General features: G+C 43.0%; 1 protein-coding gene across 2 annotated transcripts in view; it reads right to left on the reverse strand.

Moving 5' to 3' along the window:
- The window catches only part of slc7a2 (solute carrier family 7 member 2), a 33,444-nt gene that overhangs the window by 3,834 nt on the left and 8,548 nt on the right, over positions 1-21,062 (reverse strand). The window contains exons 4-11 of one of the 2 annotated variants that reach the window (XM_063190107.1): positions 17,321-17,486; positions 16,635-16,771; positions 15,359-15,581; positions 11,586-11,722; positions 8,795-8,897; positions 5,824-6,026; positions 3,578-3,744; positions 1,764-1,872 (exon numbers count right to left, since the gene is read on the reverse strand). In XM_063190107.1, coding sequence (XP_063046177.1) covers positions 1,764-1,872; positions 3,578-3,744; positions 5,824-6,026; positions 8,795-8,897; positions 11,586-11,722; positions 15,359-15,581; positions 16,635-16,771; positions 17,321-17,486 — 1,245 coding nt within the window. Of the gene's footprint in view, positions 1-1,763; positions 1,873-3,577; positions 3,745-5,823; positions 6,027-8,794; positions 8,898-11,585; positions 11,723-12,505; positions 12,646-15,358; positions 15,582-16,634; positions 16,772-17,320; positions 17,487-21,062 lie in introns of both variants that reach the window. The other variant, XM_063190106.1, reaches the window with a different exon arrangement.

The raw sequence follows: 21,062 nt of genomic DNA on the forward strand, positions 1-21,062 counted from the left end.
CTTTGCTGTTTCCTAAACGTATGTAATTGTTGGATGCGGGTGGTCAGGTGGCTAACAACTAGAGTTGTGAACTCAAGTCATGTGACTTGGACTTGCGTAGCTCAACATAATGGAAGCATTTTCTACAGTTGCTTTCATAGAGCAGACAGGGCGAGCTAACTGCAGCAGCTACCCTTCATTTCATGGTTCTATTTTGTAATTCAAAGTGCAGAGAGAAATGTAACTACATTCAACCCAGATGCCAACATGTTCCAGCACCTTGAGCCTTCTTTAGTGAATTACATTTTTGATTGTCAGTGACTACGTGGTCTTTTGCTTTAATCTCGCTTGTAGTATGCCTTATTGGCTTGCTTGAAGGAGGAATATAAAATGGCAAAGTTTTGTCATAACGTTTAGGAGGAAGATGTTCGCAGTCTAACAACTAACAACTAAAACCCAGATGTTTGCAGGTTTGATCCCAGGGTCCCCGCTATAGACTTCACCCCAAAGCTGCTCTGGGGGACAACGGTTGTTGATTTGTCCTCGTGTTTAGTTGCCCTGTGTGTGTAGTCAACATGGATCTGAGCACCTGCCAAAACATGTGTGATGTAATGGTGTGTGTTTAGTGCAATTCTAGAGGTCATTCACAGCCACAGCTTCCTTAAATTGTTTCTGACGAACACTATAGGTCAGGAATTCTCCCGAGGGAGGGGGAAAGGGAGTGTGTGTGTGTGTGTTTGTGTGTGTGTGTGTGTGTGTGTGTGTGTGTGTGTGTGTGTGTGTGTCTGTCTGTCTGTGTGTGTGTGTGTGTGTGTGTGTGTGTGTGTGTGTGTGTGTGTGTGTGTGCACCATAAGACCATAAGACTTGGTCATAACAATTTTGGTGACAGTGAGGTTACGTATAACTTGATTACTGATTCTGTAGCTGCCTTGGGGCTGGAGCACCACCTGGGATTTGCCCGATAATGAGTTGATATGGAGAAACTCTACAGTTAAAGGACCATTTCAGTCAATTTCAACATGCAGTTGAAATGCTCACAGTACCCTGGACTTGTCAGTACCTGAGTTTTTTTGTTTTTTTTTGTCTTCAGCAATTTCCGAGATTCTGGTCATTGTAATGGGGGCAGCGCTTTGTTTACATTTCAAAAAAACATTTTTATTTATTCCCAAAAACACCCAAAAGGTTATACAACATCAGCAGACAACTAGCAAACAGCACTGCCTTTTGGGAAAATATTTGGAGTAGGCCTATGTTAATTTGTTTAAAAATGTAAACAAACGCTGCCCCCATTAGAATAGCTCATATCTCGGAAAGGGCTGAGCCGAAAAATGTGGCATCACCGGGTACTAACAAGTCAAGGGTAGCGTGAGCACATATAGAAATTGACTGAACTGGTCCTTTAAGTAATGACGAAGGGCCGTGAAATCGCAGTAAGCACCCACCCACCACCCGGCAGGAGAATCATAAATCGGCTCTCCGGTCACCTGTTAAAGCATGTGATGTAATGTGATGATGTTCAGATTATGATGTTTGATTATTGTCAATGTCTTATTCGTGTTTAGTTTCACTTCAATTGGAGACTGGTCAAACGCAATTTCAAACTTGTGTGCCAACCCTGTTACACAGATTTTTGACAATAAAGTACACTTGACATGACTTGACTTGACTTGCTTTGTAGTCACACGCAAACCCATACAGTACAGATGGAGGGGGAGGAGGTTTACGTAGAAAGATGGCCCCCGAGGCCAAAGGTCAAGAGGCCACAGGGCAGGGGTCAACCTACCCACTGCCATCCAGATGGCGAAGCGGACCCAGGTGTCTCCGCTCAGCTGCACCATGAGGTATATGTTCACAAACACGCTCAGGATGGGCAGGAAGGGCAACAGGGGCACCTGCGGGAGGCCAGACACAAACACACACACACACGCACACACACACACACACACACACACAAACACACACACACACGCACACACACACACACACGTGTGCATGAACACACACATTCACACATGCCCATACACACACACACACACACACACACACAAACACACACACACACACACACACACACACACACACACACACAAACACACACACACACGCACGTATATGCATGCGCACGCACACACGCACGCACACACGCACACACACACACACATTTAGACAGCTGCTTCAGTTCAGCACAGGATAAATACACAGAAGACAGTGGATCAGCGGTGAGCTAGAAAATCAAAAGATCTCGGGGCCTCTCGGAAGAGGAAGAGTGTAGCGGACTGTACATTGAGTTCACTAAGCTCCACAAGTGTGTGAGTCTTAGTTCATCACAGACGGAACATGTTAAGGGGTTTCTCAAAGCAAAACTAAGTAGGTTTTCCAAAGCGTAAATCTCTACATCAACGTGTAACTGGATGAAGGCTACTTCAGAGTTTGTTCTGCTGCCTCCCATGGCTTTAAAACGCCATTAACCCATTAATGCCAAAAGCACCTGCAAAAAAGGCTGCTGAATGCCTAAGCCCTATTAAAGAAAAGTTGCCCTCAGCCTATAAAAACCAAAATATCTCAGCCTCTGAAGCACATAAAAACATACAGTAAGTTGCATTTAAACGCTAAGACCCTCATCTTGCATTAGAATGTGTTCATTCAGCTCTAAGATTTTTAATACAATTGGCTCAAATCTCTTATGCCTGAATGTTGCGTCATGCAGCGCCAGGCGCCAGGGCCAATTCTGCGCAATGCAACATCCAGCATCAATGGGTTAACCCATTTTGTCCTGAAGCGACATATATGCTGCTTTCAGGTTCTTGAGATTTGAGCAGTTTTATTATAAATGTGGGTATGCCAGAGCTGAATGAACACATTCTAATGCAAAATGAGGTTCCTAGCTTTTAAATGCAAGTGCTTCGGAGGCTGAAATATTTAGGTTTTAATAGGCAGAGGGCACCTTTTCCCAAAAAGGGCTTGGACTAAAATGGGTTAAGTAATGTACTGTAGATGGAATGAGAGCTTCCAACGTGTACTGTAGGTCAATTTACGCAAGACAAAGACTACTTTGCGGTGCCTTAACTCTGGATTAAATCCAAGAAGAAGTTCTGTTTGAAGTCTTTAGCCCATGGCAATGGAATAGCAATGATCAAGTTGTAATATATTGCTAAAGGCTCTGTGTTCTGCCACAGTTGTGTATTACTACGGTAGTAATACACAACTGTGGCAGAACACAGAGCCTTTAGTAATATATTACGACTTGAACATTGCCATTCCATGAATCAAAATCAATATTTTGGATGATGACTGGCTAAAAGGTGATGGCAGGATTATGATTAATGATGATGTTTGATGGAAGTTAGACATAAGCTTGAAGTGAAGAAACACTCCAGAGGGGTCAGGAATTGTGGGAAAAGATTTTGATGAAGGTACTCTTAGGTGTGGGGAAAAACAGTGTTACCAAAAAGGGAGGGAGGGAGTCCAAGGCACTCTTCTTGCCCAAAAAGCAGCCGCTATGCGTGGGTTTCTGCCCTGATCAAGTTTTTAACTTAAAAATAGCTATGTTTGAATCAAGGCTTTTTACCATTTACAGACATAAGCTCATCGGTTTACCATGAAGGAGACCCTGCGTGAGGTCTGAGGCTGCTTGCAGATGATGAAGACACAGATGATGAAGACAGCGAACGATGCCGCCAAGGCGCCGAGGGCCCAGGCTGCCATGGCAACGATGGCCTCTTGGTAATGTGTGGTTATCACGCTGATGATGCAGACCAACACCACTGCAAGAGGGAAAACAATATGAAAAAAAAAAACAGATTACAAATGGTCCCAACAAACTGGTTCCACATACATGTATACTAATACTTTCTTCTTTATGTAAGGGATAATTGACGACACGGTGTGCATCTAACAGGAAAAATAATGCAAACGTAGGTGGTGATGCGGCCACGACGCGAAGCGGTGTGCATTATTTTTCCTGTTAGACGCACACCGTGAAGTCAATTATCCCGCTTATACCACGGTTGCCACACTGTCTGAAAGTTATTTTAGGCATTATTTCGATGCTTTAATGGCTAAAACAAAGGTTTTCTGTAGAACTACTTCCTTCCGCCACAAGAAGCTTCTTTTCATAACTTTCTGGCAAACTGCCGTTACTAATTCTAAATTTAAGGTTGCTATGGCCAAGACACCGTCGTTAGTTCTATCGCATTCGGTTGTCAAGTCAGTCGCCCCAATGTTCTACACGTCCGATATAGGCGCGTCTGACTTCTTGCCCACTAGATTATGCTGCAGTTGGCATGATGATTCCTACAGATTTACAGATCTCACTAGATTAAAAAAATACCCTGCGCATCTTGCCGAAATTCTAAATGCCTCGCCTCGCCATTAACTTAATCAAAACAGGCGCCTCGTCAGTCTGCTCTCCTCCCATGGGAAACTTTCCACTGCGCTTCCTTAGTTATTGTTCCGAAAATATCCCTTACTCTTGCTACTGTCTCAACTGATAAACGCTACACCGCACCACTCTCCTCTCGTGGGGAAGGAACGCCAAGTGAAACGGGCATTTTTCCTTGTTTTGCGCAGGGAATCTCTCTCTCTCTCTCTCTCTCTCTCTCGCAGAAAGTTGACAGAGTGATGGTCAGCAGGGAGAAATATAAATGTCTCAAATGTGATTATGCCTATATACTAAGATTTGCACCAGATTCACTATTCTGCTGGTGGTCCATGGCTGGTGTTTCCAGATTCGTGATTCGTGATGCGTGATGCGACATGTGTCAGTTCAGCGCGTAATGCTTTGCAACTTTCTTTCCATAATAGGCCTATAACTTATGAACGAGCCTTGGCGCATTAATACACTAGAGTTATGCGGTCAGAAAAGTGACCTAATAGTGGGACTACTTTATAGGTGTGCATCTATAGACAGTTAATCAACACCCCATTTAGCAATGGGAGACTCCAGACTGCCGTGGTGTATTACTAAATACTAGTACCTTACTCATTCTAGTCAGACACTAATTAGCTACTTCCATTACATCTTTCATGGAGTAGGTAGGCTACTGTACATGTATGGCTAGGAGAATCTTGCATTTGCTATAGAACATTACTTTTTTCTATTTTGTTTGGTTTCATATTGACATGCTTGTAATTTCTCACGCCATTTGCCTTTGTTCTACATCACTATTCCAGTTATACTGTGAATGTTTAAGATAAATGTTATGCATCACCATAGGCATGCACAGATACGGACGAGGTGGTACTAAAGCAGCTGCCTCTTTGCCCTACTGGACAAAAAAATGCCCTTTTTGAAAGTTCTTTTTAGAACTTTTATTTTTTCCTCACAATATACTGTGGTCCATGTTGACATGATAAACTACAGGTGCTTCACCGATCAAAAGCATGTGACAATAATGCCCCAATATAACATATAGCCTCTGTAGTCTTTTCAGACAGCTGGACATTACCCATGCCCCCACCTCCCACCTTCAGCAGCTGCCCCCTAACATGTCTGTGCATGCATGTATGTATCACCATGTATGTATCACCATGTATGCACCAAACAATTACAGTGCTCATCTAGGGTATGTACAGACTTTTCCGATTCAGATTCTGATTCTGATTCTGATTCTGGTTCATAATCTAATTCAGATTCTCACTAAGCAATTTGGAATTTGATTCTAATCCTATTTTAATTCTGATTATGACTCTAATTCCATTGAGAGAGACTACGAGGTACGAATGCGGAAATGTAGGGTGGAAGAATCCTCGCAGATCAATCACTGATGCTTCAAAATCGTTGAGTGAAATACCACAGAAGCACGCTGTTCATGTAGTGTATACTGTACATCAGTGAGACTTGCCTATGACTCCGACCATCATGTTGACCACGGTGGAGGTCTGCTCGGTGGGCAGGAGCGAGGGCTTGAAGATGGAGCTGAGGGTCAGTCCGCCCTCCTTGTTCAGCATGTTGAGGTGTGACTCCGATTCGGTCAGCTCGGACTCAGCCTCCGCTTCCCTGTCGCTGTTCCCCTTGCTCTTTCCTCCACAACCATCGGGCTGGTATCTGCGAACATATATAAGCAGCACAATATGCAACACTTAGAGTTGTCATAATTTCCATATACATACAGTTTGTAGATCCGTACCTACAGCAAGAGTTATATGTTCATCTTATATCCACTAAAATATCCAATACTCTGATGTATCGGATAATCTGTGTAGGTTGAGTGAAAAGATACCTCCACAAAATAGACTATACAAGACCAGTGACATCAATTACTTCTACTACTGTATACTGCCCCATTCAAGACACAAGAATGAGTTTTTTTCCTTGATTCTTTAATTGTTAACAATGTTACTGCTGCTGCAGCCCACTCATTTGTCTGCAGTAAAAGTTTTAGAAAGCCTCATTTAGGAAGCCCAAAAGAGGGGATGCCAATGCACCACTGCATCCCCCTTTCACCTATGGCCCCATTAACTGAATGTGTGCCATAAGGCACTCAGATGCTTATGCAATTACTCTGAGTCGTATTAAGTGTAATACAACCAGGAAGACGAATATACACAAGGTGACTGAATGACGTTAATCTCAGTGGTATATTTGGTCTAGACTCTAGACGTGCAGTACAGTACAGTACAGTACAGTACAGTACAGACAGATTTACAATATTGTTACTGTATATGGGTCATGAAATAATATATGGCCACTGGCACGTGGGAGTGGTGGCAGTGAGTGCATGGCCGACCAAAATAGCCAGGGATGGGATGTATCCGGTTGGTAGCTCGTAGCTAACACAGCAGGGCTGAAATGGTAATATGGCATACAGGGCATTTTCCCGGTGGGCAGACAGTCCTCAGGGGCCGATGCTATCGTAGATGTGGTTGTTTTTCTCGAGAATGGGCCACAGTTTTGACGGGGAGCCCCATTGCTCCTTCGTCAATATAAACAGTGGAGTCAGGCAGTATGAAAGCGGCCTGTGTCTTGTTTTTAGGGGCCGGTCCATGCCAAAAATGCCCGGGCCATTTTTCAGCCCCTACCAGTTGTAACACAGAGCAACACAACTGGACTATGCCGGTTTGGCTTTGCTCAACTTGGCTTGGCCAGTGTTATTTGCAGTGTGTGCTAATGATATTTGTGAACAGAGCTTTCATTTCCTACCAACATACACGCCCCGTCCTGCTGGCCTTCCCGCCCTCTCTCCCCCGAGTCAACAGGCCAACACTGGAGACCTTGTGACTGAATTCCCAATTACAGATTCCATTCCTTCTCGTAAAAACCTTGTAGTTTGTAATGAAATACACGCTAATTAAATACTTCCGTTCTAGATCGTTCCATGTAGCAAATGTGTTGAGGACAATTATTTACTATTAGTTGCTAAATGAACAATATGTCATTTATTTGCTTTTGAGCGATTCACCTCACTAATGTGACCTTGGGTGGGTCTTGTCAGAAATAGACTCAGCCCTACAGAAAATGTATTGTTTCACATGGTAACACTCAACATTGATCAATCAGGCTGTGAGATGGAATTTTTCTTTAAATATTTTTTTGCGCCTTTATTGAGGACAGGATACGAGGACAGTAGAGAATTATGATGGGTAGGGACAGGGAGAGAGAGATGGGGTAGGGTTGGGAAATGACCTAGGCTGGATCCGAACCTGTGTCCCCATGGTCATGCAAGGCCAACGATTTATTGATCTATTTATTTATTTATTTATTTTACAGCTTTTTTGCCTTTTTTTGGAATCGAACCCGGGTCACCGGCATAGTAACTCAGTGCCCTACTGTTAAGGGCACGACAGGGCTGCAAGCCCAATGGTGAGATGTCCTATTGACATGGAGTCATTTTCTACATGCTCTCAAATGTATCAGTCCATGCATAAACAGGTTTTCATGCTGATTCATGTGGTATGTCTGATTTCACATGAAATGTTCATGCTAAGTCAGTGTCAGCATATCTGTAAATGTTTGTGGAAAGTTACTTACAGAGCTTTTTTGTGCGCAGGTAAGTTTTGTACATGAGGCCCCTGGTCAACAAGCCAACAACACTGAGCCCCTTGTGATCTCTGCACAGCATCACTAAACACCGGCTTTATCCTCAACACCCTTCAGTCAACACAACTTTCTTCTACTTCCAGCCAGGGCCACACCGCTGACAACTTTGACCCAGGGCCCAGGACAAAATCATCTTAAAAAAGCCCCACCACCCAATACATACAACGTAATGAGAACCCAATACTGCCTTCCCCCACCCCACCCACCATAATCCCTGGGCCTGGGACAACTGACCCCTTTGCCCCGCCCCCCTGTGACCAACATTTTTTTTTTTACATGCAAAATAAAGCTGTCCTGCTTGAGCCAAACAAACACGCTTAAGTAAACAGAAGTCCGAACTTGACGGGTCAGCCGGCCACATGACTTACAATGGGCACCATTCAGCAGCATTACATCACAGGGTCTTAACCTAATAACCCAGCACAACACCACACAACACTCTTATTCAATATGAATCGCAAAAAAAGGGAAAAAAAATTATAAGCACAGTGTAATACATGGTCATGCAAGTCTGGGGGATTCAAAGTGACCAGGCCCATCAGAATGTGAAGAGCTTCTGTAGAACAAACCCAACTTAGTATTTCTGGTACATGAAGATAAATGTAAGTGAAAACAAAAATTTGCAATCCATTTGAATGATAAGGGATGCCTGAATGTGTGCTGAAGAGGAGTCCCATGTTGAGGGGAACCCTGAATTTACCGGTACACTGAAAAACACAGACCCTGAATTTACATTTTTTTTTAAACACAGACTTTTAAAACACGATTTGTCTTACCTGAGAATGAGGACACAGGCAGCCACCAGAGAGTAAGCCAACAGGGTGCCAATGGACATCATGTCTACCAAGGCCTTCAGGTCAAACAGGAAAGCCATGATTGCTAAAGAGACAAGGCCCAGATACACACAAATCAATAAACACAATTAACAATGGGAAATACTTAAATCACATGAAATGAAAAAATACAGTCAAATAAATACAGTACACAATCAATTTTCCCCATTTTTCATCACACAATTTCAATCCAATTTTCAATTAACACTTTACTGAAAGACAGTTTTGCCATTTATGTACAAAAGCATCACAATCCACACAGACATGACATGTAAATTCAAGCCACAACAGTTAAAGGTGCAGAGGCATTTGTAGAGCACTAAACAGTTCTGTGCCAGGAGCTTGTGTAACGGCATGAGGCTTGCAATGTTAATATCCAGTAATTTGCAAGTTTTCACAAGCTTTATTTGGAGGTAGCCATTGTTCAGAACTCACTCAAAAGATGACAAAAAAACATAAAGCTCTACAAAGACCTTCTGCCCCTTCACATACTGCTCACAGAGAAATGGAATTACTAGTGTGTACCCAAGCTTGTCACACCGGCAGTACCTTTAATTACGTATACTTGTGGTACAATATGGTAACGTCATTGACAGTATATATAATCTAATAATTCTATTTACTGTCAATGGGTAACGTAAAGGATCTTTCTGGTACCTTTTGAGGTACAACAATCGTTTTTAAAAAGGAGCTTTGTATCTGCAGGTGTAATTTACCTCACAGAATACCAAACTGCTCCTTAGAAAATACATTCTAATAAGAAGGATAATTGTCCTGCAAACTTACAGCTGTTGTGACATGCTTAGGTCGTTCACAGTAGTACAACCATTTATCTGTGTGTGTGCACATACAATATTAGGAAGATCGAATGAGCACAAACAGGCAAACCAACAAACACACAAACATAAATTGCATATGCACTTAATTAACATGGACTTGAAAAAATTTGTTATTTTGAGTATAGCCCAGTAAAGCCATCAGTGACTTCTGCGAGAAGAGAAGGGGTGAGCCATTCACCAAAAGGTCTCAAGGAAAGAGTCATGGGCGGCAAAGTAAGATACATATGTACACTGTTGTCTTGTGAACTCTTTTGAAAGTGTTATCTTCAGGCAGTCCTCCAGTCTCCCATCGTGGTGAAGACATATTAAAAGATTCAGGGGGTGCCACCCTGCAGATGGAGAACACTTAAACAAAATGAAACTTCAATCAAGTCTGCCTGTTGTAACCATATTGACAACAGCAGCAGGAGCCAAACTGAGCCTGGACACTCTGCCAAAATTCATGGAAAGGCTAAAGAAAAAACTGGATGACGGCACAGTCAAGATTTGGAAGTGTTGTGTTTTGTGAAGTCGTTCGGATTGTTTACTTTAAGCAACCGCCCATCGTGCTCAAGACATGACTGTATTAAAAACGGGTTCACAGGGTGCAACCCAGCAGACAAGCACTTTTAAACAAAATAGAACTTCAATCGCTTCCTCCATAAGCGCTCAACAGCAACCGCAGGAACTCCACAGAGTTTAGAAACTCCTCTGCAACCTCATGCCAGCTCCTTCCTTTCCTCCCTACAGGTCGCCATCATCACCAACTGGTTGCATAGACTAAACTCTGGCAGGTGCAAAACATCAAAAGGCCTGTATTGGCCAGCTTGGATTTCTAACGCCGCGGGGTAGACTGTAAGCAAGAGGATTAATAACTAAGCAACTTCGCAACATGGTTCTCCTGTAATGCCACACTGTACCGCAATAGAAACCTAAAATCACAGAGTTTGCTGGGTCGACTAAATTAGCAAGCAGTACACTTATCATCATGTGCCCAACCATAGACAGAAACTGAATGTTTGGTGCACCTGCATTTTAGGTCAAGGGTCAGGCTACAGTTGAAGTAGGTGAATGCAGATAAAAAATATTCAAAGAGTTAAGCTGTAAGTAACTGAGAAGAGATCCAGTTGAGTACAGCTAAACTCTTTGGATAACAGCAACTGGATGAATGAGAATGATCAGATACGTACATCCTAAATATTATTAAAATGTCAATATCTGACTCCATACACGTTACACCTTTAAAATGCGACCACTGTAACCTCAGTTCACCCCCTGTTACCATAGCACTAACACAATCTCTGAAACCATGAACAAATGTCACTACCTTTACCAATAGCACACAGTAGATTTTGCTGTGTTCATTCAACACTTAGAGAGTCAAATTCAACACTCTTCTAGTTGGTCCCATTCTCCAAGTGCTGAATTAACACTGAAATGTTATGAAGTGAAGCCATGGTTACCATAACAAAAGCTTTCCAACCATGATGGAATTAGTTGCCATCACCATCAACAACAGCACACGGTACATTTTGCAGTGTTAATTCAACACTCAGGCAGTGGGGCCAACCAGAAGAGTGTTACATTTGACGCTCTAAGTGTTGAATTAAGACTGACAAGTTACTGTAGTTCACAAGACTCCCATTAATAAAAACCAAAGCGGAATTAGTTATCGTCGTAACACCACCACCACCACCACCACAGCAACAGTTATAGCATGCAAACGGCCACATGTGCGTCCGCCGCCCCTTCACCTGCATGCGTGCACATACACATACACAACACCCAGCCTCCACCACCACCACACCTCCACGTGCACCTCCACCACACCTTTGGCGAGACATAATGGGCGGACGGAGGGAGGGAGAGACAGACACTGTACTCCACTCCCATCATGCCTATCGGGAGCTTCTTACCCGCGGTGGTGCCGGCGGCCATGGTGGCGGCCACGGGGGACTGGCGCTTACTCACTTTGGACAGAAATTTGAACAGTATGCCGTCCCGCGCCATGGCAAAGAGAATGCGCGGCAAGGGGAACATGGACCCCAGCAGGCTAGAAAAGTGGGGGAAGGAAAACAAAATGGAGGTTGTACCGTCAAAGATTTTCATAGGAGAGAAAGATACCCCAGTCAGGCTCGTTCAATTCCAGGATCCATTTCACCTCAGGAGAATGGCCCCTTTAGGAGACGTTTCGGTTAGGAGACCTTTGGAGTCTTGAGGTTGAGAATAAATGGAGTTCCCTTAGCGATGTAGATGGTGGTAGCGCACATCTTGTGCAAGCTGCCACCAAAGTCCCCAAAAAGAGAATAAGAAGGAGGGGATAACGGCCCCGGGCCCCTTAGGAGACCGAATTTGAGCACACTCCTTCCCATTGGGTGGGCGGAGTTTGGGATATCTTTTTCTCCTATGAAAATCTTTGGTACCGTATTCAAATGTTAGGGGTTAAAGACTATCCGCAGCATCACACTACTGAGCTGTACTTGCACATGGGCCACTCTGGAAGAGAAAGGAGTTACGTACACTTGGACATAGGCAGGGGGAGAACAGTGAAGGAGTTAGAGGAGAGTGCACCCTGAAAAAGATGTTCCCTTATGACAATCAACATTTCGCCTATGTGCCCTTTTTGAGATTTTTTTCACATCTTTATTCCCAGCAAAGGATCCCGTTGAGCACAGTGATAATTTCATGGTCAACCTGTTGACAACTTTTTGTTTCGTTAACAAAAACACAGATTTAAAGTTGGCTGCAGTCCTCTCTCTCTCTCATTCACAGTTAGCCTCCCCCTGGACATTTCTGAAAAGAGCAGTCAGTTAAACCCCCCTCCCGCAAATCTCACCTGCGACTATACCGGAGCTCATTGTAGCAATAAGCGGGGTCTTCGTCTTAGGATTGATTCGGGCTAACGCTTTGAAAAGCACCCCATCCTCAGCCATAGCATAGATTACACGTGGCATGGGGAATATGGAGCCCAGCAGACTGCATGGAGGGTAGGGGGTTGGGGGTATGGGGTATGGTAAAGGGGTAGAGGTTTGGGGTTGGGGTTGGGGTTGGGGGGAGGAGGGGGCAGGGCAGAGACATGCACAGGACCAACACATTAGTCAGCACAAGACACACACAGGCCACCCTACCTGTGGCACAAGGGCTTCGCACACCGGCTCTGACAACTTGTTTTGTTGTTTTTTTGATAGGACAGTGAAGAGTAGACTGGAAATTTGTGGGGGAGTTAGGAAGGGACCTAAGCTGCACTAAAACCTGGCAACCTGTATATGGTATATATCAGGGCTTGACATTGGCACCTGCCAACCGGCCAAAACAATAACTCATAACAATTTCAGTCTCTCTAGCCATTTTGACAGGTAACTTATTCTTTGGTGTGACAAATCACGGTAGTTGAATCAATTGTTTGTATCGACATGCAAGAATATTCCAAAGAAAACAAACTGACAATAAAACTGGCTAGCAGAAAGCCTAAATGGCAAGTGATTCTAGAAAACCACTAGCCACAGTGGCTGGTGAGTAAAAAAAGTTAGCGTCAAGCCCTGGTATATATGGTATATGGCGGAGTTGCAGGTTTGACTTGGCAAGCGGAGGGGACATTACGATGGCAAATTGTCCATGGTAAGCTATTTTTACAGTATATTTGTGAAAAAGTGGAGGGGACAAGCTAGGTTCTCAAAAGTGGTATGGATGGACACGTCCCCTCCATCCACACCTAAAATTACACCCATGGTACTGTATATAGGTGTGTTAGAGCTAGGGCTGCACGATATTAGAAAAAAATGCGATACACGATAACATGACTGTATATCGCAATATCGATATTACTCACGATATTTAATACATATATATTCCCCTCTCTACTTGCCATTCTACACTTTATCATGTATAAAACAACAGAGAGCAATGTTTTATTTCCAACATTTAGTAAAAAACATGGCTTATAATTTTATGTTTTAAAAACCTTTTCAGCAAATCTGCTGTTGTTAAAAGTAAAAAACTTTCTGCGATACGTGGGCAACTTTTGCGATACGTGTATTGCAAGCTGTGATATCGCAATAACGATACATTTTCGATATATTGTGTAGCCCTATTTAGAGCATTGCATCTCTGCATGTATTCAGAGTTCAATAGCACAGTGTGCGGTGCTCGCCTCATCCCAAGAGAGGTATGAGGAATATAAATAAAGGATGAGAATCTTTGTCAGAAGCATCAGTGTGTGGATCCCTTTCCCACTCCAGAAATACCACAACACAAAGGCAAAGCACATTTATCACACACACACACAGACACACGCACGCACACACGCACGCACACATGCATGCACACACACGCACACGCACGCACATACATAGACACAGTATGCATACACACACAAACACACTTAATTTTACATTCTTTCTTCCCCTCCTCAAAAAATGGTATCTGGATTTAAAAAAATAACTAATTTGAGAGCAGAAACCGCTGAAATGGCAGGAACAAAATTCTACTGTGCATGAAATCTCTTTTTCAACAAAATAATCTACATGTAGATTTTGAGATTGTGCACCTCTTTCTCATTTAGTTTAATTGTCTGCGTAAAATGCTCTATTCTATTTTTACTAAAGCCATTCTTTTTGGTAGTCAATGGTAGTGAATGTGAGTACATTGGCAATGGCTTGGTTGATTTTATGGGGAGTACTAAATATTTCAGACTTAAATGTTTAATGTTTTTTTACAGTTGTAAAAATACAGAGGAAGGGAAAGAAAGTAGCGTTAACACAGCACCATGCTCCAAATTTCCTCGGCACACCAAAGCCAAAGAGCATTTAAATGAGTAGAGCATGTCTCGGCACAACAGCTGCACATGAGCATTGAAAAGCATTGAGCTGTTGCAATCAATCCACCTAACACTTGTGACACATTTCCTGTCTCAACAAGCCCTAAAAAATCACAGCTAATATGTCCTAGCATAAGATAATTATCAAGAACAACTACATGATGCAATTACTGAGACTTGTATGCTGGCACATAACTACAAATATAATTCAGTTGGCAATATTAAAAACTTTAATCAACCATATTACTATATTCATTTCTTAATATATTTTAAAATCTGAACAGGTAACACTTAAGAATAATAGTAAATGAATTACAATGGAATAATTTTGTAAGAAATGTATGAACTACGGTGACTCTTAACACATTAATTATGTAATCCATGTGTTAATTCATCATAACTCATACATTACTTACGACTTCCATTATTCCATTATAATGCATGCACCATTTTTTAGGTGGTACCAATTAACAAATGTTTAATACTGAACTGTGGGGGTTAAACTAAGGATGGGCTCAGGTTGCAAAAGGAGGGACCAAAAAAACACATATACAGTAGGCCTATACTTTATAACCTCTTTTGAAATGCTGCAATGTGAACTGTGTAGGTTTAAAAATAATTCTCCGTCGGCCCATACCTGGTGGATAAGGCGCAGAGGAAGCCCACGGCCACCACGAATTAATAATAATAATAATAGTAATAGTAATAGTAATAATAATAATAATAATAATAACAAAAGCCTGCTGACCTGGTGGAGAGGGCGCATAGGGAGCCCCCAGTCACCATATATTAATAAATTAAGTTGTAATAATAACATTTAGGTATATACTGATAATAATAATAATAATAACAAAAGCCTCATATTATGCTGACCTGGTAGAGAGGGCGCACAGGGAGCCCACGGCCACCACGAATTTGGCGGGGCTCCAGCCGACGTACTCGAAGGCCACGGGCAGGGGGCTCTTCTCGTCCAGCAGGTAGTAGGGCATCATCAGGGTGAGCGCCGCCGACACCCCGAAGTAGGCCAAGAAACAGATGAGGAGGGACACCACGATGCCAATGGGGATAGCCTTCTGGGGGTTCCTTACCTCCTCGCCTGAAGGATGGAGAGAGAGAGAGAGAGAGAGAGAGAGAGAGAGAGAGAGAGAGAGAGAGAGAGAGAGAGAGAGAGAGAGATGGAGAGAAAGAGGGATATGGTTAGGCAATGGAGGGATAGAGAGATGGAGAGAGGGAGAGAAAGAGGGATGAGATTAGATAACAGAGGGACGAGAGATGGAGAGAAAGAGGGATGAGGTTAGGTAACAGATGGATAGAAGGATGGAGAGAGAAGGATGAGGTAAGATGAGGAGAGAAACCACGATGACAATGGGGATAGCCTTAACTTCCTCACCTGAAGTGTGAAGGGATAGATGGGTAGAGAGAGGATGCAGAGTGATAGAGAGATGTGGAGAGAAAGAAGGATTTGGTTAGGTAATGGAGGGATAGATGAAGAGTAAAGCTACGTTCACACACAACGCTTCTAGTTACTGGCGACGCTTCTAGTTACTCCCTCGCTCGCCTACTCGCCACTCTCTCCTGGAACTTTCGCTAAACGTTACCGCGGCTTTAACTGCCAATGCACAGGCGAGCAGACCAAACTCGCCTCGCTCAAAGTAAAAATATTTTCAACTCGGGATCCGCCCACATTGCATCGCTTGCACTCTCTTCACCTCCTCGCCTCGCTGGAACACGTAGACATTCTATTCAGAGTTCATTCGCTGAGCGAGTAACTAGTAATGATGTGTGTGAAAGTAGCTTAAGAGGGATGAGGTAAAATGAGGAGACATACATACACACACACACATATATAAGCACGCATCTGTATGTACAGTACACACACACACACACACACACACACACACACACACACACACACACACACACACACACACACACACACACACACACACACACACACACACACACACACACACACACACACACACACACACACACACACACACACACGTTGAACAAGACTGTACTGTATGTTGAAAGAAGTGGCAAAGCTTCTGAGGGGAACAATTTAGAGGGGAACAAAGAGCCGTTGAATAATTGCCTCAGGAGCTCCCCACCATTAAATTAACACACTCTTAGGAAGATGACAAACCTGTTGTTGCGATGCAGTCGAAGCCAACAAATGCATAGAAGCAAGTCGCAGCACCAGCAAGCGTCCCACTGAAGCCATAGGGCAGAAATCCACCCGCACCGTAATCACTGGTGACATTGTCCATGATAGACAGATTTCTAAAGAAGCATGAAGAAAAACAATTGTGTTACTCCAATGACAAACGTGATGGTACATCATTTATAAAAAAGAAAGAAAGACAGACAGACAGACAGACAGACAGACAGAAAGAAAGAAAGAAAGAAAGAAAGAAAGAAAGAAAGAAAGAAAGAAAGAAAGAAAGAAAGAAAGAAAGAAAGAGAAAGAAAAAAAGAAAGAAAGAAACACACACCTCATTAGGAGACCTTTGCTTAGGAGACCTTTGGAGACTAGGTTGATGCATTTATTCTCAACCTAAATTCTCCACAAGGTCTCCTAAGCAAAGGTCTTCTAAAAGGGGCCTTCACCTGACGTCACATTAATCCATGGAAAGTAAGGGCTTGATGTATCTTAGGGTGCTTTTCCACTGCCGTTTTTTTGGTAGACCTACAGCTCGAAACAGTGCGACACAGCTCAATCGTAAAGGAAAAGGTGGCGGCTGAGTCGTGCTGTGTAGACGTGCTGTAGACCTACCAGAAAACCGGCAGGGAAAAAGCGGCAATATTCTACTAAATGATCTTTGGGGTTACCTTCTGATGATGGTGACGTTGACGAGAGACTCCTCTGATATGCTCCAGTTGGCGGAGTCTCCTTTCACAAAGCCGGAGATGATGACGAAGAGGAGAACCAGCACATTGACGGCGGTGAACACCTTGTTGACCCAAGCTGACTCCTTCACTCCAAACGAGAGCAGGCCTGCAGAAGGACATTTAGATTAGTGTTATTCAAGGGGGGCATTACAGACCCCCAGGGGGCTTTGGGGAGGCCTCGGGGGAAGGCGAGGGCGTTGAGAAGGATACACCTGAGAGGAGGCGGTGCTTAGTTGCCATTGGAGAGCATAAATCCATGTTATTTTTTAATACTAAGGGGGGCTTATGCTAAGGTCCAGGGGGCGTTTATTCAAAAAAGGTTGAGAGCCACTGATTTAGATGAATAAAGTAGTCTATACAGCAATAGGCTAATCTGAAACAATAAACCACACCAAGAATATTTGGTAAGAGTCAGTAGCACTTTAAATATTGTCTTTCTTGTAAGGCTCTGCGTGCCAGATGAAATGTTTCAGTGTGCCACATATGCCCCCGAGGCCTGAGTTTGCCCACCTCTGATTTAGGCAACCTGGGGTGTGCTTCTGGAAACTTGAAAAGTGGAAGAGACACACCCACTATTATATAGCCAAAGTTTTAAACTGTGTGGTGAATCCCACATAGAGTAGATGCATTTAAGAAGTAAGCAGTCTTTAGACTTTAGTCTTTGCTTATTTATTCGTCCACATGTCTTTCTGGAAACCATAGTTGGTTGCTAGCAGTAGCTTTGTTGGTTGCAATGCAATTACCCACTGCCAACCAACTAAGTTGCTAACTAGCCAAGTAACTGTCAAGCACCAACGCTTTCAAGAAATGCAACTGTGTACAGCTCTTTTTGAAAGCAGCACTGTGTTTTCCACTTTGGTCACCCCAGAGGGGTCTCTCATTCAAACTGCACACAATTATTCTGTAACGTTAATTTCCATTTATGAAGAACAGAAACAGATATATCAAAAAACATCCATCATTCATTTTAACAGGCATTAGAGGGTGCAAACAATCTACAGAGCTGTGTATTTGAGCATCTGTGACCCTGATCTGTATAGCCTGTGAGAAACAGGTGTGGGTTGCCCTAAAGAAACAAAACCTGTAGGCTGCCAACCTTTTCCAGGGAATGCGGTGTGAAGCAGTGAACAACCCTTAGGAGTATCAGTATCACATGCAATGTATGTTTTCCCGATAGGTGTACTTACATAACAGCAATATATAACTCGGTATGATGAGGGGGATGTGATATGTCAAACACCTACAGTGAGACACTTGTATGTTCTTCCAACTATAACTCTGCCAGGGGGTGTTATAGCGAAACTACGGCAATATTGCACGATTATGGAAAAAATCATTATCACGATTGTTTTGGTCAAAATCGTAATCAAGATTATTAATCACGATTATTGATTTTTTGCAGATTTTTAAAGAAATTATAGCAAGTTGAAATATAAACAAGAATGAATTATATACGGGATTAGCAAGATAAAATGAATTGTAATAATTATGCAAAGGCAATAGCATGACACTTAGGTGGACAGATTTCTGGCCAGAAACACCAGCCTGTCACTATGTTCTGGCTTCAAGGACGCTCTCAAAGGTAGGTCACTATTGCCACGATTGAATCACGATTAAAATCACAACTTCGATTTCACAATTTTATCACGATTTTCGAATACTTTCGATTAATTGTGCAGCCCTAAGACCCACACTATATATTGTAGGCCTACCATATGATATGCACAGTTGCCCATGGACACCCAAGTTGGAGTCCTGTCTGGGTCACATCCCAATCCCACCCTCTAATTTCCTGTCTCAATCTTTGGCTGTCCTGTCACCATGAAGGCTAAAACAAAAAGAAAAAAAGACTAAAAAAAAAAAAGATCAGCCAGTCACACTTTTTTTTGGGTGAAACATGCTACCCAATCAGAATAACCTTACCTTCTATGTGTGTGTGTGTGTGTGTGTGTGTGCGTGTGTGTGCGTGTGTGTGTGCGCGCGTGTGCGCGTGTGAGAGTGCATGTGTGTAAAGCTGACTGCAGTAAACATATAGCACAGTGCAGCAATGTGCAATAATATGTATTAGGTCTCTGCGCATTTTTTGTAATTGTGTATTTATGCAAGTTGTCAGGCACCTTAATTTCCCTCAGGGTTAATAAAAGTACTCTTCTCTACTCAACATTACATCACACATTACACTTAGCTGAGGCTTCTATCTAAGGTAATGTAGAGTTACGTATTTAGGTACAGGGTTATGGTTTCACTCTATGAAACAATGTGGGGCAAGTTGCAAGCTATGGGGCTATGGGGGGAACCTGCAACTGTCAGATCACAAGACCAACCTCCCTATCCATTAGGGCAAGGCTGCCGCCACACTGTTGTCCTTCCCACATGAACACATTACACCAATACACTCATTCCATATGCAATTAAAAAAAAAAAACTTTAGTAGAGGAGTGTCACTGCTTTTAAACTCAGTTTTACAGAGGTTTTGTGTGTGTGTGTTTTTTATGTCAGATTTTATTAGTTTGTTAGTTCTTACTGTTTAGTGCTTGATGGTCTTGTTAGTCTTGTCCAGTGTCTTTTTTGTTTGCCCCTATGTCTGATATGTCTTATATCCTTACGTGGGCTTTTTTTAAAAAATCTGTTTTTCATGTCATAATATGCATGTGCCTCCACTGTCTTAATGCCGTCTTGGCCAGGACTCCCTGGAAGAAGAGGTTTCTACCTCAATGGGACCTTCCTGGTTAAATAAAGGTCAAATAAATTAAATAAAAAAAACAGTCAGGGCTGCTGACAGCTTTGACCCAGGACAAAGTTATCTGAAAGGGCCCTACCCCCACCCCATACATACACTGTAATGAGAACCCAATTCTGGACCCCCTATCCCTGGGCCCGGGACAATTGACGCCTTTGCCCCCCCTCTGTCGGCTTCCCTGTGCACAGTTGTCTATGGAGACCTAGTTTCAAGTCTGGCGTGGGTTATATCCCAGAGCTACCTCCTCTCTGTCTCCCTCTAATTTCCTCTCTCAAATCTTTGACTGTCCTGTCACGATCAAGGCTAGAAACCCCAAGAAGATCTTCAAAACTATCAGCCCAAAACGCATTACATTACATTTAGCCAATACTATCTAAAGCAACTTATAGTAATTTATGAACAGGGTTATGGTTACAGTCTCTGGCACAATGTGGGGTAAGGTGCCTTACTCAAGAACATTTCAGCCATTCATGATAGTTGCAGAAGGCCCACATTCTTCCTAATGGTAAGGGATTCAAGTTCAAACCTGCGACTTTCAGATCACAAGACCAATCTCTCTTTCCATTAGACCACAGCAACCCCACAATATTGGCAATCCTTTCCCTATGAGCACAAACCCGGCCTGGTGAAAACCTTCGCTGATTTTTAATCACCAAACTTAAACTTAGCAGAGAACATCCTGATGTTCTCAACATTATAATTCTTCAAAAAACGTCAACCGAGCACACTGTTCCGTCTTAGTCATCTTTGCTCCCTGTGAGCAAAAACACTTGGCCTGGCGAAAACACTCTCTGATTCTAAATCAACATACTTGGAACTTTGCAGAGAATGTTCATTGCAGTTGCCAGTGACATAATCTGATTGCAGCCCCTGGCACCTCGTCACAATCCTCATTAGAGTACAACAGGGGAGCTCTGTTTTGCACTAAAAGATGTCCCTGTT

This window comes from Engraulis encrasicolus, chromosome 23 (assembly GCF_034702125.1).
Source record: "Engraulis encrasicolus isolate BLACKSEA-1 chromosome 23, IST_EnEncr_1.0, whole genome shotgun sequence".
NCBI classification, from domain to species: Eukaryota; Metazoa; Chordata; class Actinopteri; order Clupeiformes; family Engraulidae; genus Engraulis; species Engraulis encrasicolus.